The sequence below is a fragment of the Rhinoderma darwinii genome, chromosome 1 (assembly GCF_050947455.1).
Source record: "Rhinoderma darwinii isolate aRhiDar2 chromosome 1, aRhiDar2.hap1, whole genome shotgun sequence".
In the NCBI taxonomy this organism is placed as follows: Eukaryota; Metazoa; Chordata; class Amphibia; order Anura; family Rhinodermatidae; genus Rhinoderma; species Rhinoderma darwinii.
The window spans coordinates 341,882,979-341,901,833 of record NC_134687.1 but is presented as its reverse complement, the minus strand read 5'-3'; the positions used below and the strand labels follow the sequence as shown (position 1 = coordinate 341,901,833).

Genomic DNA, 18,855 nt, shown 5'->3' with positions numbered 1-18,855 from the left:
AGAGGGCACTGCGGCACTATCTACAGAGGGCACTGCGGCACTATCTACAGAGGGCACTGCGGCACTATCTAGAGGGCACTGCGGCACTATCTAGAGGGCACTGCGGCACTATCTAGAGGGCACTGCGGCACTATCTAGAGGGCACTGCGGCACTATCTAGAGGGCACTGCGGCACTATCTGCAGAGGGCACTGCGGCACTATCTGCAGAGGGCACTGCGGCACTATCTGCAGAGGGCACTGCGGCACTATCTGCAGAGGGCACTGCGGCACTATCTGCAGAGGGCACTGCGGCACTATCTGCAGAGGGCACTGCGGCACTATCTGCAGAGGGCACTGCGGCACTATCTGCAGAGGGCACTGCGGCACTATCTGCAGAGGGCACTGCGGCACTATCTGCAGAGGGCACTGCGGCACTATCTGCAGAGGGCACTGCGGCACTATCTGCAGAGGGCACTGCGGCACTATCTGCAGAGGGCACTGCGGCACTATCTGCAGAGGGCACTGCGGCACTATCTGCAGAGGGCACTGCGGCACTATCTGCAGAGGGCACTGCGGCACTATCTGCAGAGGGCACTGCGGCACTATCTGCAGAGGGCACTATCTACAGAGGGCACTATCTACAGAGGGCACTATCTACAGAGGGCACTATCTACAGAGGGCACTATCTACAGAGGGCACTATCTACAGAGGGCACTATCTACAGAGGGCACTATCTACAGAGGGCACTATCTACAGAGGGCACTATCTACAGAGGGCACTATCTACAGAGGGCACTATCTACAGAGGGCACTATCTACAGAGGGCACTATCTACAGAGGGCACTATCTACAGAGGGCACTATCTACAGAGGGCACTATCTACAGAGGGCACTATCTACAGAGGGCACTATCTACAGAGGGCACTATCTACAGAGGGCACTATCTACAGAGGGCACTATCTACAGAGGGCACTATCTACAGAGGGCACTATCTACAGAGGGCACTATCTACAGAGGGCACTATCTACAGAGGGCACTATCTACAGAGGGCATTATCTACAGAGGGCACTGCGGCATTATCTACAGAGGGCACTGCGGCATTATCTACAGAGGGCACTGCGGCATTATCTACAGAGGGCACTGCGGCATTATCTACAGAGGGCACTGCGGCATTATCTACAGAGGGCACTGCGGCATTATCTACAGAGGGCACTGCGGCATTATCTACAGAGGGCACTGCGGCATTATCTACAGAGGGCACTGCGGCATTATCTACAGAGGGCACTGCGGCATTATCTACAGAGGGCACTGCGGCATTATCTACAGAGGGCACTGCGGCATTATCTACAGAGGGCACTGCGGCATTATCTACAGAGGGCACTGCGGCATTATCTACAGAGGGCACTGCGGCATTATCTACAGAGGGCACTGCGGCATTATCTACAGAGGGCACTGCGGCATTATCTACAGAGGGCTCTGCGGCATTATCTACAGAGGGCACTGCGGCATTATCTACAGAGGGCACTGCGGCATTATCTACAGAGGGCACTGCGGCATTATCTACAGAGGGCACTGCGGCATTATCTACAGAGGGCACTGCGGCATTATCTACAGAGGGCACTGCGGCATTATCTACAGAGGGCACTGCGGCATTATCTACAGAGGGCACTGCGGCATTATCTACAGAGGGCACTGCGGCATTATCTACAGAGGGCACTGCGGCATTATCTACAGAGGGCACTGCGGCATTATCTACAGAGGGCACTGCGGCATTATCTACAGAGGGCACTGCGGCATTATCTACAGAGGGCACTGCGGCATTATCTACAGAGGGCACTGCGGCATTATCTACAGAGGGCACTGCGGCATTATCTACAGAGGGCACTGCGGCATTATCTACAGAGGGCACTGCGGCATTATCTACAGAGGGCACTGCGGCATTATCTACAGAGGGCACTGCGGCATTATCTACAGAGGGCACTGCGGCATTATCTACAGAGGGCACTGCGGCATTAGCTACAGAGGGCACTGCGGCATTAGCTACAGAGGGCACTGCGGCATTAGCTACAGAGGGCACTGCGGCATTATCTACAGAGGGCACTGCGGCATTATCTACAGAGGGCACTGCGGCATTATCTACAGAGGGCACTGCGGCATTATCTACAGAGGGCACTGCGGCATTATCTACAGAGGGCACTGCGGCATTATCTACAGAGGGCACTGCGGCATTATCTACAGAGGGCACTGCGGCAGTATCTACAAAGGGCACTGCGGCAGTATCTACAAAGGGCACTGCGGCAGTATCTACAAAGGGCACTGCGGCAGTATCTACAAAGGGCACTGCGGCAGTATCTACAAAGGGCACTGCGGCAGTATCTACAAAGGGCACTGTGGCAGTATCTACAAAGGGCACTGTGGCAGTATCTACAAAGGGCACTGTGGCAGTATCTACAAAGGGCACTGTGGCACGACCTAAAAAGGGGCTGCCCAATCTTGACATTCATGTGTCTGCCAAACGCTGCCAACTGAGCCGCCGGACTGCATTTAGCGACACTTAAACTGGAAAACTGGATTGCTAAAATAAAGCACATGGAGAAAACTTGCAAATTTCGGATAAGTTTAAACCTAGCAGTATTATTATAGCAATGTAGTATTATTATATAGTAATGTAGTATTGTTATAGTAATGTTATAGTAATGTAGTATTGATTAACAATAAATTTGTATTGTATCAAATTTGAAAGTAATGCGCCCCTTAAACTTTACATTTTTTCTATAGGTGGCCCAATTAGGCGGCCGAGTTTGAGACCCTTGTCTTTGAGTGTACCTTCAGTTGTACTCTCCTGCACTCTAGGCAGTACAGTTGCCATGGCAACCGGTCAATGACTAGCAAGTACCATGAACCGGTCCTATTAATCAGAATTGTACCCGTGCACGATGCTCTTCGGGCATCATACGGTTGCCACTGCAACTGTGCTGCTCAGTGTGTAGGAGAGAACAACTTCAGATACACTTTAATATATCTACTCTAATAGGTTTCATATTTTCAGATCTGTCTCTCAAATGACTATGTTTCATTGTAATTTTGTTAAACCATTATATCTTGAAAAAGCCAATAGAACTTTAAAAAATATTTAAAAAAATCGTTTCCATCAAATCTGATAGCGCACTCTGACACCACAGGGAACACAAGGTCCCTCCCTGTAGCTAAAGGAAAGGGTATAACTTGAAAATATGAAAGGGTCACTTAATAGTCAGAAATATTACGGCATGTAATTGGTAACGGCAGAACGTGTTGATAGATTTTCCCTGGAAAACACAATGTAAAGGATTACTAGTATTATCAGTGTATAATGTTGATCCAGAGGTTTATTAGGTTGGCAGTCAGGGAGGAATTTTTCCACTTTATGGCAAATTGGTCTTTGCCAATCTAGGGTGGTTTTTGCCTTCCTATACAAGGTTACATTTTATGGCGGCACATGTTTTCAAACCATATGTTACTATGGAAACAATTTAAACAATACCTTTCTTTCCAGCCGAAACGATGAAATCTACAACAGCTCGTATTAAACTTCTTTCAGGCAGATAGCTGAAATCTGGGGGAACTGAAGTAAAAAGTATGGATTAACTTTGTAACACATTGTGAATTTTATTCATTAGACGTTCATTTAAAAAAAAAATTGTACAACAGACTTAGTATCGATTTTGCCTCTTTTGAACATTGTCGTCTGTTATCAGATTAAAAACCTTACATTATAAATTGATTGGCATTGAATTTAAAGGGAACCGGTCACATATAAAATGCAGTCCAATCTGCGGGCAGAATGTTATAGAGCAGGAGTAGGTGAGAAGGTTGATGGAAGATTCAGTATAACCTGTAATTTACTCATTAAAACCTCTGCTCATTCTGGGCTTAGGAGTGCAGTGGGCGGTCCTAAACAGCGACATCACTGCATGCTGGGAAAGCTGTTAATCACTAGCAGGACCGCCCACTAGACTTCTAAGCCCAGAATGTGCAGAAGTTTAAATTAATAAAATACAAGTTATACTTAATCTTTTCCAGCCAAACTATATATCAATCTGCTCAGGTCCTCCTGCTCTAGAACAAACTACCGGCAGGTTGGCCTACATTTTCAATGTGACAGGTTTCCTTTTAAGATAACTCAACTACGTTGCTGCCTGTCTCTGTGGCATAGTTACATTAAAACTCACGACCTATTTTATTAGGTGCTCTTCTATTCTTTTCATGAGCTATATATAAATTGCTATATATAAATTGTTAATTCAAATGCTGTAGACTTTTTTCGCAGAGTTTGATACAGATTATTGTGCAGATTTGAACCTATGAATTAAAAAGGGTGAAATCCGCGACAGAATTAATATTTTGCTGATTGAAAATCCACAGCATGTATTCAAATCAGCGCAGATTGTTTCCGCTTCATGTTGATGGGGTTCTTAAACCCTTCCCGCCACAGCCAGATTTAGTCCTTTCCTCTCTGCCTACCAAGAGCCATAACTTTTTATTTTTCTGTCGACATAGCCATATTAGGGCTGGTTTTATGTGGGACGAGTTGTTGTTTTTAATGGTAGCATTTATTGTACCATGTAATGTACTTAAGCCTCAAAACATTTTTCGTGAAACATTTTTTTTTGCGGGGCGAGCAAGTTTTTATCAATACCATTCTGGGGTACATACGACTTTTTGATCCCATTACATTTTTTTGGAAGGAGAGGTGAACAAAAAACAGCAATTCTAGCGTTTTGTTTTTTTAATCTATTTAATTCTACTTTTAGCGCTTTAAATAACATATTTTCTTAAAAATTTTATTAAACTAGTTTTTAACATTTTTTTAGTACTTGAACATGCAATCATTTAAATGCATGTACAGTACTTACAGGATGTAATGCAGTGTATTGTGGCATGGCTTAAAAGGAGTACCAAGAGAGCAGATCTGGGTGCCTTTAATAGGCCCAGGCTGCCATAACAATCTATCGGCGCCCATCAATCACGTCACACGGGGGTGGGGCCAATGGGTTGACAAAGGGGCCGCCCTCTAACGACTTAGATGTCGCAGTCGCTATTGACCGCAGCAAAGTGGTTAGCTCCAATCCCCGCTGTTAGAGCAGGGTGTCAGTTATAGTATACAGCTGACACCTGCTGCATATGGAGCAGGTTCAGCTCCTGAAGCCGCTACACACTTGCTTCTACAACTTTCGCCGTACATACACGGCGGATATTGGGAAGGGCTAAAAACCCATCCACATGTATTGTACTGTCAATTGCTGCGGATTGTGAGTGCGTTATACGCACTGAAAATACGAAGAAAATATGAAGAATGTGAATTCACCCTAGTAGTTACTGTTATCGGCGGCACAAGTAGTCACAGTTCTCTCTGTATGTTAATGCTGGCTGTCCGCCAGAAATGAGTTTTTTTGGTCCCTTTGCTCTACAAAAAACAGAATAAAAAGTGATCAAGTCGCATGTATCCAAAAATGGTACCTATATAAACTATAGCTCGTCTGGAAAAAAACAAGCCCTAATACAGCTCCGTCGACGAAAAAATTAAAAAGTTGTGCCTCTCACAACATGGCGACATCATTAAATGATTTTTACAACTTTTATTGTGCAAAAAGTTGTAAAATATAAAAAAGTGCTATAAATTTGGTATCGCCGGAATCGTACTGACCCGCAAAAAAAAGTTAACATGTAATTTATAATGCATGGTAAACGGCGTAAAAAACTATGCCAGAATTGCTGGTTTTTGGTCACCTTGCCTCCCAAAAAATAGGATAAAAAGTGATCAAAAAGGCGCATGTACCCCAAAATGGTGCCAATAAGAACTACAGCGCGTCCCGCAAAAAAACAGCCCTCATGCCACTACGTCTATGAGAAAACACATTAGTTAAGGCTGCAATAAGTCAGGAAATAAAAAATACGCAGTTGTGCCGGCACGAGGGGAACATTTCTTCTGTTTCAAGAGGCGATTTATCATGGCCTTAAAATTAGGGAACCAGGAAGGATAGGACCCAAATATATCTGATGGAAACGAGGGTGCCCGTATTATACCAGGACAACACTTTCCCAGCAAAATTCCCCAAACTGCAAAGGTGCGGAGTGTGGACCAAAAGGGGATAAGAAAGGACACCATTTATCAGTGCGACACCGGCCTGTGAATAAAGGATTGCTTCACAGCGTAACACACATCTATGGATTATTTTACCCCATTATTATACCACCTGACTATGCACCTGATGTACTCCGCACAGCTTACATATACCCCCACATTATAAACTGAAATACCAGTAAAACTCCAAACAAAACTACTAACCAGCAAAATCCACGCTCCAAAAGCCAAATGGTGCTCTCTCCCTTCTGAGCCCTAAAGTGTGCCCAAACAGCTGTTTACTTTCACATATATGGCATCGCCATACCCGGGAGAACCCTTTTAACAATTTTTGGGGGTGTGTCTCCAGTGGCAAATAAAAAAAAAAATCCTTTTTATTCAATAAGACGTAGCTTTAGCTCAACATTTTTCATTTTCTCAACAAAGGAAAATACCCCACATGTGGTTATAAACTGCTGTTTGGGCACACGGCAGGGCTCAGAAGGGAAGGAGCGACATTTGGCTTTTGGAGCACAGATTTTCTGGATTGGTTTCTTGACACCATGTCGCTTTTGCAAAGCCTCTGAGGTACCAGTACAGTGGAAACTACCCAAAGTGACTCCATTCACAAAACTACACCTCTTGAAGAATTAATCTAGGGGTGTAGTGAGCATTTTGACCCCCACAGGTGTTTCATAGATTTTATTAGAATTCGGCAGTGAAAATAAAAAAAAATCCTTTTTCATCAATAAGATGTAGTTTTAGCTCAAAATTTTTCATTTTCTCAACAAATAAAGGAAAAAAGGAACCCCAACATTTGTAAAGCAATTTCTCCCGAGTATGGCAATACCCATTTGTGGTCATAAACGGCTGTTTGGGCACACAGAAGGGCTCAGAAGGGAAAGAGTGCCATTTGGCTTTTGGAGTGCAGATTTTGCTTGATTGGTTTCTGGTCGCTATGACACATTTGCAAAGCCCCTGTGGGACCAAAACAGTGGAAACCCCCCAGAAGTGACCCCATTTTGGAACCTACACCCCTCAAGGTATTCACCTAGGGGTGTAGTGAGCATGTTAACCCCGCAGCTGTTTTGCAGAAATTAGTGCGCACTCGAAGATAGTTGCAGTGTGAAAATGTGATTTTTTTCCCATAGATATGCAAATATGTGGTGCCCAGCTTGTGCCACCATAACAAGATAGCTCTCTAATTATTATGCTATGTTTCCCGGTTTTAGAATCACCCTACATGTGGCCATAATCTTTTGCCTGGACATTCGATCAGGCTCAGGAGTGAAAGAGTACAATGCGAAGTTAAGGCCTAATTTGGCGATTTACAAAGTATTGGTTCACAATTGCAGACTCGGATGTGAAATAATAAAAGAAACCCCTGAGAAGTGACCCCATTTTGGAAACTACACCCCTTAAGGCATTTATTAAGGGGTGTAGTGAGCATCTTCACCCTACAGGACTTTTCCATAAATGATTGCGCTGCGGATGGTGCAAAGTAAAAATTTCTATTTTTCTCTAGATATGCCATTTCAGCGGCAAATATGTCGTGCCCAGCTTGTGCCACTGAAGACACACCCCCCAAAAATTGTTAAAAGGGTTCTCCCGGGTTGGTGATGCCATATATGTTGAAGTAAACTGCTGTTTGGGCACACTGTAGGGCTCAGAAGGGAGGTAGCGCCACTTGGCTTTTGGAGCGTGGATTTTGCTTGGTAGTAGTTTTGTTTGGAGTTTTACTGGTATTTCAGTTTATAATGTGGGGGTACATGTAAGCTGGGCAGAGTACATCAGGGGCATAGTCAGGTGGTATAATAATGGGGTAAAAAACAACAATAAAATAATCCATAAATATTTGTTACGCTGTGAAGCAATCCTTTATGTACAGGCTGGTGTCGCACTGATAAATGGTGTCCTTCCTTATCCCCCTTTTGGTCCACACTCCGCACCTTTGCAGTTTGGGGAATTTTGCTGGGAAAGTGTTGTCCTGGTATAATGCAGGCGCCCTCGCTTCCAGCAGATATGTTTGGGCCCTCCCCTTCCTGGTTTCCTAATTTTAGGGCCTTGATAAATCGCCTCTTGAAACAGAAGAAATGTTCCCCACAGGCCTGCACAACTGCATATTTTTTATTTGCGGACTTAGTGGAGCCTTAACTTATTTTATTTTTTAATAGAGACGTAGTGGTATGAGGGCTGGTTTTTTTGCGGGACGAGCTGTAGTTATTATCGGTACCATTTTTGGGTACATGCGCCTTTTTTTCACTTTTTATCCTATTTTTTGGGAGGCAATGTGACCAAAAAACAGCAATTTTGGCAAAGTTTTTTTAGTTTTTTTTATACAGCATTCACTATGCGTTATAAATTACATGTTAACTTTATTCTGCGGGTCAGTACGATTCCGGCGATACCTAATTTATAGCAGTTTTTTGTGTTTACTTTTGTAAACAGAATGTATTTTTTCTGTCGCCATGTGAGAACCAGAACGTTTTAATTTTTTCGTCAACGGAGCTCTATGAGGACTTGTTTTTTGCAAGACGAGCTATAGTTTATATAGGTACCATTTTTGGATACATGCGACTATTTGATCACTTTTTGTTCCAATTTTTGTAGGGCAAAGTGACCAAAAAAACTGAAATTCTGGCATTGTTTTTAAATATTTTTTAAACGCTGTTCACCGCTTGGAAGAAATAACATAAGATTTTTATAGTTCAGGCCGTTACGGTCGCGGCGATACCAAACATGTATGGTTTATTTCTTTTTTTCAATAATAAAGGACTTAATAAAGTGAAAAAGGCGATTGTGTTTTATTTTATTACATGAAACTTTTATTATATTTTTTACAACTTTTTTTTTACACTTTTCTTTTCTGCCAATCTGCTACCAACCACGAAGATGCAGCGATTGCTGAATCTAAAGATTAATGTCAGGAACTGGAGCTAGCTCCGGTTCCTGACGTTACATGTCAGCTCTAACAAACAGCTGACATCCAACACGGATGACGCCGGCTCAGCTCCTGAGGCGGCACCATCTTGCCAGCGGCTACAGAAACCTTTTAGACTGCCTCGGGGTGGGGCCTGAAAGGCTTCCGTACTACGCATATCGGGAGGCTAGTGTTAGTCCTCCGGTTGCCTTTGCAGCCACCGGCACCCCGGCAATTTTATTCCCGGGATGCCGATGAGCTGCAAACCCCTTAAATGCAGCGATCGCTTTTGACCGCTGCATTTAAAGGGTTAATAGCGGGGATCGGAGCAATTTCGGTCCTCGCCATTGCCCCAGGGTGTCAGCTGTAACATACAGCCGACACACGGGGATGGTGGCACAGACTCAGCTTGCCAGGATACGGCAAAATGGGGAAAGCACTAGCTTTCCATGACGTATCCATACGACAAATGTGGGACACATTGTGGGACCATGACTGGAAAAGTGGTAGGGAATTGCTATATTTGCTTATAAGCCAATACTGCTTGTATTGAAGGATTTTGCCCTCTTTTTCTCATAAGTACTTGTGATTCTAACGATTTTCTAATTACGTGGCCAGGTGATCTAGGTAGTCTTTTTTAACCCCTTAAGGACGCAGCCTAGTTTGGGCCTTAAGGCTCAGAGCACATTTTTCAAATCTGACATATTTCACTTTATGTGGTAATAATTTCGGAATGCTTAAACCTATCCAAGCGATTCAGAGACTGTTTTCTCGTGACACATTAGGCTTTATGTTAGTGGTAAAATTTGGTCGATATATTCAGTGTTTGTGAAAAATAGCAAAATTTAGAGAAAATTTGAAAAAAATACATTTAAATTCAGAAAAATTATATCTGCTTGTAACACAGAGGGTTATACCACCCAAAATAGGTACTAGTTCACATATCCCATATGTCTACTTTAAGCTGGCATCATTTTTTGAACATTCTTTTTTTTTTCTAGGACGTTACACGGCTTAGAACATAAGCAGCAATTTCTCATATTTTGAATAAAATTTCAAAAGCCTCTTTTTTTAGGTACCAGTTCAGTTCTGAAGTGGCTTTGAGGGGCTTATATATTAGAAACCCCCATAAAACACCCCATTTTACAAACTAGACTCCTCAAAGTATTCAAAATAGCATTTAGAAAGTTTATTAACCCTTTAGGTGTTTACAAATTAAAAAATTTTTTCAGAAAATACTTTTTATTCAATTTTTCCCTGTAAAACAGAAGGTTTTACCAGAGAAACACAACTCAATACTTATTGCCAAGATTCTTCAATTTTGAGAAATATCCCACATGTGGCCCTAGTGCGGTAATGGATTGAAGCACCGGCCTCCGAAGCAAAGGAGCACGTAGTGGATTTTGAGGCCTCTTTTTTTGGTCATATCGGAGGTTCATGAGGCGCATGGTTATATTGAGGCGCATGGTTACATTGGAGGCACATGAGGATAGTTATCTCATATGCTCTGATATAAAATGTGTTTTCGGTGACATCATTTGCTAATATTTTTGATGTAGTGATTGGTTTTTCTAACCCCCCTTTTTTTATGACTTCGTGGCTATGTGATGATTGTATTAGGCGGCAATAGTAATATTTCTGCTTATGACCTGGTACAGCTATTTTTTGAGTGAATTGTTTCTATATTTCGGCATTCTATAGATGAATTATAATAATGATGGATGTTTTGTTTTAACACGGTTTTAATTATCATATGCTTTTTTCTATCCATATGTCCTTTCACTTTATTATTTTTGCTGTTTTGAAGCTACACAATTGTGCTTTAAATGCACTCCTAATTTCATTTATTTAGCACTCGACAGTGCGCACTGATCACTTCCAGACGCCGTGGACTGCGTGATTGAGGTGCCGCCTCTCCTCGTGCAGGCGCCAGCTGAAGATCTTATGGACAAGTAAGTGTGGTACACTCTCAGCTGTGTACCTCCTATTTAAATCCTCTGGTCACACTCTTCCAGCACCCCCTGACGAAGCCAGGTGCGAAACGCGTGTTGGGGTGTTCTGACAGTGCTGTGGCAGTGGAATGGCTCATGGTGGGTTCTGGTATGCATGTCATGAGGTCTCAATGATTTTCCTATGATTGTTACCATATATTTTTTGTGGTCATACTCCAGGCATTTGCTGTGGTATATTGGTACAAGTATATTTATACCCATGGTACATACTTCATATTTTATGATATAGTATGCATAGTACCACCATTGTTTGCCCTGCCTTATATTCAACACTGTCTATTTCTTTGTACTGACTGTACATTGTTTTTATGGGTGTTAATTTTTAAAGTGTCTTGATCAACTGTGTTGTTTGTTTTCAATAAAGTATTTTTGTATCTTTCTACGATATGTTTGATTTGGCCTTATTGCAGCATGTAGGGATAACTTTTTGGTGTTTCTATGCATGGGGTCCCATATGTGTAACTATACTCATTGATATATGACCTTCAACTATATAGGTATTCTTTTTTGGTTTAATTAACTCTTTTTTATTAGGCACCATGTCCGGTTTGAAGAGGTCCTGTGGTGCCAAAACAGTGAAAACCCCCCAAAAGTTACCCTATTTAGCAAACTACACCCCTCAAGGAACTTATCGAGGGGTATAGTGGGCATTTAGATCCCACTGTTTTTTTGCTGCATTTTGTGGAATTAGGCTGCAATTGCTGTGCAATTGAAAATCATATTTTTCCCGATAAAAAGTACGAATTGTGAATTTTGATGAGGAATAAAGGAGAAAAAGCACCCCAACATTTGTAAAGCAATTTCTCCCGATCACGGCAATAAGATATGTGGTCATGAACTGCTGGTTGGACCAACCGCAGAGCTCAGAAAGGCAGGAGCGCTATTTGGCATGTAGATTTTGCTGGATTAGTTTCTGGGCGCTATGTCGCATTTGCAGAGCTTCTGAGGTACCAGAACAGGGGAAACCCCTTAAAAGTGACCACATTTTGGAAACTAGACCCCTTGAGGAATTCATTGTAGTTTTCATGGGGTGCATGCGAATTTTGATCAGTTTTTCTTCTATTTTAAAGAGGCGTGGTAACTAAAAAACAGCAATTCTACTATTGTTTTTTATTCTATTTTTTTTACACCGTTCACCGTGCCCCCATAAATTACATTCACTTTATTTTGCGGGGCGATACGATTACGGCGATATCATATGTTTATAGATTTTTTTTTTAGGTCTTATGGAGTTTGCACAACAAAATAGTTTTTATAAAAAAATCATTTACTTTTTGTGTTGCCTTATTCTAAGAGCCAGAACTTTTTTATTTCTCCATCAAGAAAGTCATATTTATTTGCGTAACGAACTGTAGTTTCAATCAGTACGATTTTTAGGTACATGCGACTTGTTGATCTCTTTTTATTCCATTTTTTGGGAGGTGAAGTGACCACAAAATTGTGATTCTGTGGTTTATTATTATTTTCTTTTATGGCGTTCACCGAGCGGGATAGATAACAAAATACTTTTGTCGTTCAGGATGTTACGGATGCGGCGATTACAATTATGTATAGTTTATATATTTTTAATAATAATAAAGGACTGATAAGGGAAAAAGGGGGATTTTTACACAACTTTTTTTTACACTTTTTTACTTTGTCCCACTAGGGAACTTGAGGGCAGGAGGCCCTGATCGCTATTCTAATACACTGCATTACATGCGTAGTGCAGTGTATTAGAGCTGTCAGCTACTCGCTGACAGCAAGCATAGTGGGTTCCTGACTTTGTCAGGACCCATTAGGTTTTGGTAGATGGCATAGCCAGACGCAATTATTAGGACTCCGGTTGCCATAGCCACCATCGCCACCCGCTATCACGTACCGGGCCGTTGATGGTGGTTTAACCCCTAAGAAGCCGCGATCGCTATTGTATTGAACGCGGCTTCTAAGGGGTTAATCAGCGGGGACACCGCGATCGGTCCCCGCTGTAGGAGCTGCGGCAACTGCTGTGCGAGACAGCAGCTGTCACAGCTCCTGTATGTGACGGGAGGACGGCCGAAATGGCCGATCCTCCTGTGACGTACTACTCCATTATGGAGCGCGAACGACGTCGTTACCATGACGGAATAGTACGGTAAGGAGCGCGCACAGGTTAATAATGCACTGCTTTTTTTGTATAACTTGCTTACGGTGTTGACCAGGGAAAGGGTATCTGTACATTCTTTATACTAGAAAATATATAATAAATGTAAAATATTTTTCCATCCCAGTGTGTGCTGGTTATGTCCTGGAATTGTTTTTATCTTTTTTCATAGTTTCGATTGCTATATTTCCCCAAGATTCCTCTCGTATGTGCACTACGCTCCATGAAGCCAGGAAGTACCCGTCTCATCTAGGGAAAGCTAGTTGAGATGAAAGGAATCCAGGAAAGCAGAATTTCCTGAGCAAGGAGTAGTTTTGCTAAGGACTTTGGTAATTTCCAAGTTTGGGCTTGGATTTTTATGGATTTATAGGCCCCACTACCAACCTGCCTATCAGTCCCTTTCTGTCCAGTACAGTTTTTCTCTGCTGTTCAGCTCATCACTGAGCCATAAGAGGTGTACTCTCTGTGCACTTGAGGGGGCCATGTGAAAAGACAGAACCTATCTGTCTGGAGACTGTAATATCTAGTTTATGTTTTTTTGTGCCTGAACGAAAAGGCTGTACTTTTATTTTGGATTTTGCCACAAAATAAAGAACAGGCAGGCACCGGTTTGAAAAAGAACTTCTGTGTCACTGTCTCTGACTGCATTTTGCCTACCGCTACAGAGATAATTCCTACAATATACATACTACTGTCACCTCATCATAACAGAGTGCAGCCTATAAGTACACACCAGCTATTATGTGGTCATAAAAGAGTGCAGCATACAAATCCACACACTATGGCAACATTATCACAACAGAGTGCGGTCTATAAAAAACACATGCACAGTATTGTGGCATCATCCCAAGAGTGCATCCTAAAAATACACACACAGTATTGTGACGTCATCACAATAACGCTCATACACAGTACTATAGTAGTTGTACTACAATAGTACACAGTAAAAATGCTCCCATACAAAGTATTGCAACAATGGAGCACATTGTACAAATACACACAAATCACCAAAATAGAACATGCCCTATAAAGGTTATTATGACACCATCACAATAAAGAGCGGCTTACAAATACACGAACATATGTTGTTGGGAACCTGATCACAACAGAGGGTAGGCTATAAGTACTCATACACATTATTTTGACATCATCAAAATAGACCACAGACTAGGTCGACAAACACAATATGTTTCAGTCTATAAAGACGCATGCTATAGTAGTGAACATTATAGTAGTGTAACTACATCACAGTAGTGAACAGCCTATAAATAGATACACTGTTGAGACGTTATCACAAAGAGCGAACATTAAATTGACACTTCGCTCTATTGTAATGTATAATAATGTGACTAATTTTTTTTTTTTTTGATTTTTATTTTTGTAAAAAAGGAAAGATAAAGATACAACAAATACCATTTAGGATCGCAGTCCTGTAAAAACAACAATGTACTTTTACACTGTTCATTTTTACAAGTGCAGCGTCATTACTTCAGTTGTTCTCGGTCAACAAACCCATTTTTACATTGCATACAAGGTACAAGTTTAAAGATAGAATGGAGAAATATTGTTCAACTTGATCCGGGATGTCAATTTGGTGGAGGAGTCATTTAGGTTGCCTACGACATTAACACCATCATGATGTTTCATTCGCTCTGCAGATATCCCGGTTTCTATAATTTTAAGATCCCTAATGAGCCCCTCAATTGTTCTGTGTTATAACACCGTGTAAATTGAAATGGTGTTGGAGATTGATTATTTCCTGTCTGTATGAATTCTCAATTTCTGGAGGAATATGCGTGCTTGTTTTTCTTTGTGTCTCATGGACTCTAGTCTGTCTTTCCTCATCATGGAGCGTAATTGGGTAATCAACGCCCCTATTGTCGGTGCTAGTGGACCTATCCAGTTGTACATAATCCAGCGTTAAGCTACTAAAAGGACAGCATGTACGGCCTGTGGCATTGAATGGAGACTGCCCTCCATGTTGTCCAGTCTTTGTACATTAGAGCTAATTATAAACACACACACCATGCAAAGATGGTGAGTCAAAGGTTGCGAACCATACCAAAATCTGGTGAATACAACAATTTCAAATTGAAAGAATTTTTGGAATGCTCTACAGTTTTCAATCTCTCAATTATTATTTGACACAGGCACTTTTATACTCACCAGAAGTTCTGCTCTGAGATGAAGATAGATTGGATAGGTGAAGATGTCCGAGGATCCAAGCTGCATTAGTCTGTAGGCCAATGACTCCAGAAAAGGTAATAATCTGCAGGAGCAATAATTAAATCTGTAAATGAATTTATATTTTAAAAGGCACCAGTAAAAGGATTATTGTTATGGAGTGTTATTCCTAGTAGAAATGTCCCACTTTAGATATTCATGACTATTTTTATTGGTCCCAAACAGTTTTGACACTTTCTAGTATAACAAAAATCACCAAAATGATATTTCCATTTCCCTGGCCTCAAGCTTACGTCACATGTTCTCTTTTCCATACCTGAGTAATTGCTTTGATCACTTCATTAAGTTTGCTTTGGTAAAGGGATGACTGAATAGCTTCAGATTTTAGCTGCAATGAGAGATTTGATAAGCGATTAATTAAGAAGCTGATAAAGCAAATTAAACCTGATAAAAGTTCTGCTGTTGGTAACCCGTGGCTCCTGCAAGGTTAGTTCTAAAATCCTTAATGGTAAAAGACGACAGTACAACAACAACAAAAAGAAACAAAAAATGAAAACTGAACAAATACATAGCATTTATTTCATATTGTGCTTACTTGTATAACTGCCGATTCCGACCCGACCAATGCCACAAGTCCATTTAGTGCTGCTAGACGTTGCATTGTTGGACAACCCTGAAAAATACATCACCATTTAAGCAGTTTCCGCCTAAATACTGCAGATGACCATGAAATAAACTATTGCTTACCTCTGCAAGCAGGATCTTGATCCAGGCAGGCAGTAAGCGATTGTTCAAGTCCTCGGCTTTCCCATGGCCACACACTGAAAAGCCATGAACAATACTGCCTAGTGCCAGAGCTAAGCCTGGTGTCTATAGCATATAAAAGATAAAGACACAATGTTAAGATTTGAAAAAATGAAAATGAAAAAAAAAAATAGTTCAATATCAGATCAATCACTCAATATGATTTATAGATTTCTACCTAAACAAGTATGGGAATAGATCTCTTACACACAGGGAAGATGGCGGGGAAGGCAGAGGAGAGCCACTCATCAGACACATCTCCCCGAGCCTGGCACATTATACTGGCCGCGTGCCAGTGTGTAAGGTAGAAGTTCTCCTAAACACAGTTTGTGCTTTAAAAAAATATATACTGTTTATCAATGCCTATGCTGCATTGACAGTCTGCTAACGCTGTATAAGTACGAGACCAGTTTTTAATAAACTTTTTGTGCCGTGGACCACCTATGGTCCCATTTTTACAATGTTTTGGGTTTAGTATAAATGACAGTTTAAGATACAGTATCTGCAACAACAATCATGTAATATGACAATACTTCTACAGCAGTGACATGATGTGCTATTACTACTTATATACATAGCTAAAGCTTTTTTACCATCTACATTTGTGGACCCCCTAAAAATAGGGGGGGGGGGGGTAAATAAATTTTTAATAGGAAGTTTTTGGACACAAGTTATCTTACTATGGGAGTTTACAGCCACAAAATGTCATAAAATATATCATAGGGGAGCAGTGCAGAATGATCCCAAACACGTACAGAGCTGCTGAGAACTTTTAACGGTGTATAGTGCAAAAAAAAAGCAAAAAACAGCAGACTTGGTTGAATATCATTAGTGCTATAAGAGTAGAAAGAAGAATGAAAAGAAAAATGAGAGCAGTAGATAAAAAAATGAAGAAAACAAAAGAATGGAATTACCGTGAAAAAAAAAAGGTTGCAATAGAACCTACCTCACGGGAGCTAAAAGAGCCTATAGGGCCAATATTGTCAAGTAACAACAACCCCATGGCCCTGAGAGAAAACATAGCAGAGCATCGGCCACGCTGTGGCCAGGGATTTAGCTCCAGAAGGAGCCCCTGACGTCACTGTCCATATAAGCACAGTGACGTGAGGGGATACTCCTGGAGCAGAATCCCCGGTTAGAGCGTTGGCAAACTGGGGATTCCGCTCCTAGAGGAACCCCCTGACGTCCCTGTCCATATATGGACATTGACGTCAGGGTCTCCTGGTGCGGAATCCCCAACAGCGTGGCTGATGCTCTGGCTGAGGCAACATCTCCAGGGGGCAATGGTGCTATCTCCAGGTGGGTAGCACTATATATGGGGGAAAGTAGCGATATATAGGGGGGGTGGCGCTATCTTCAGGGGGCATGGGTGGCACTAAATTCTGCTCCCGCTCCCTGGCCAAAGCGTCGGCAATGCTCTTGCCGGGATTCCCATGCTGTATGCTGCCGGAAGGTAGATTTGGCAGTACCCAGCAGTTATCTTGCAAACAGTAGGGGCAGCGGGTGGCACTACCTACAGGGGGCGTGTGTGGCGCTATCTACAGGAGGCTGTGGGGCGCTATCTACAGGGGGCACCATGGCATTATCTACAGAGGGCACTGTGGAATTATCTACAGGGGGTGTGTTGCACTAACTTCATGTCGTGCGAATAGAAACAAGAGCAATTCCAGCGTGTTGTGGGGTGGGTAGGAGATGCGGGGTGGGATTTTGTAGCTGTAACGGCCAAAAACTAGCTCCTCCCTGAAGTTAGGACTAGTGTTCGGCGTCTTTGCAGGTTCACAAGGCTGCTTCGAAGATCTGATGTCAGTGGACAGCAGCTGCCTTCTGGGCTCTCCATCTCGGCGCCAGCCACAGAGCTGCACTGGATATGACACATGTGAAATTACAATGTGTGTGTCAGACTTCAGTGTAGCGTCCAACGCGGAGCAGAGAAGGGCCCTCACATGCCAGGATCACGTCACAAGTTTTGTAAAATGACAAGCACAATATGTATCTAATCTATCATGTATCCAATCTATCACAAACTATGCACCACTCTGATAAAATTGGCACATTTTCAGACCCTAGACGACCTTTTTGGTGGACTATTGTGGTAAAAGCTGATGCCAACTAACAATAACCGATGACTATTGAGGGTTTTGTAGTAAAAATTGGGAAAAAGCCTGATGGCAACTGATACATTTTTGAATTAGTTGTAATCGCTTGAGACACAAAAAAAACTGATGCTGATGCAACTGATATATGTGAACACACCCTAAGAGACGTTTCAATGTAGTTTTGGGTGGTCATGTCAAGGTTTCATTGTATACTGTATATAGCGTGCATGTGTGTGTGTGTGTGTGAGAGAGAGAGAGTGTGAGAGAGAGAGAGTGTGAGAGAGAGAGAGAGAGTGTGAGAGAGAGAGAGAGAGTGAGTGTGAGAGAGAGAGAGAGTGTGAGAGAGAGAGAGAGTGAGTGTGAGAGAGAGAGAGAGTGAGTGTGAGAGAGAGAGAGAGAGTGAGTGTGAGAGAGAGAGAGAGAGTGAGTGTGAGAGAGAGAGAGAGAGAGAGTGAGTGTGAGTGAGTGTGAGTGAGTGTGAGTGAGTGTGAGTGAGTGTGAGTGTGTGAGAGAGTGAGTGTGAGAGAGTGAGAGAGTGAGAGAGTGTGAGAGTGTGAGAGTGTGTGTGTGTGTGTGTGTGTGTGTAGTCCTCAAAAGGAGTAAAGTGCAAGCATAATTATCCAGACAAAATGCAAC

General features: G+C 42.3%; 1 protein-coding gene across 4 annotated transcripts in view; it reads right to left on the bottom strand.

Annotated features, from left to right (window-relative positions):
* FOCAD (focadhesin) overlaps positions 1-18,855 on the bottom strand; it is a 407,831-nt gene that overhangs the window by 34,983 nt on the left and 353,993 nt on the right. For all 4 annotated transcript variants that reach the window (XM_075825910.1, XM_075825919.1, XM_075825901.1 and 1 more), the window contains 5 exons: positions 16,067-16,189; positions 15,915-15,992; positions 15,636-15,707; positions 15,302-15,404; positions 3,502-3,582 (listed from right to left, as the gene is read on the bottom strand). In XM_075825910.1, the coding sequence (XP_075682025.1) occupies positions 3,502-3,582; positions 15,302-15,404; positions 15,636-15,707; positions 15,915-15,992; positions 16,067-16,189 (457 nt within the window). The remainder of the gene's footprint in view (positions 1-3,501; positions 3,583-15,301; positions 15,405-15,635; positions 15,708-15,914; positions 15,993-16,066; positions 16,190-18,855) is intronic.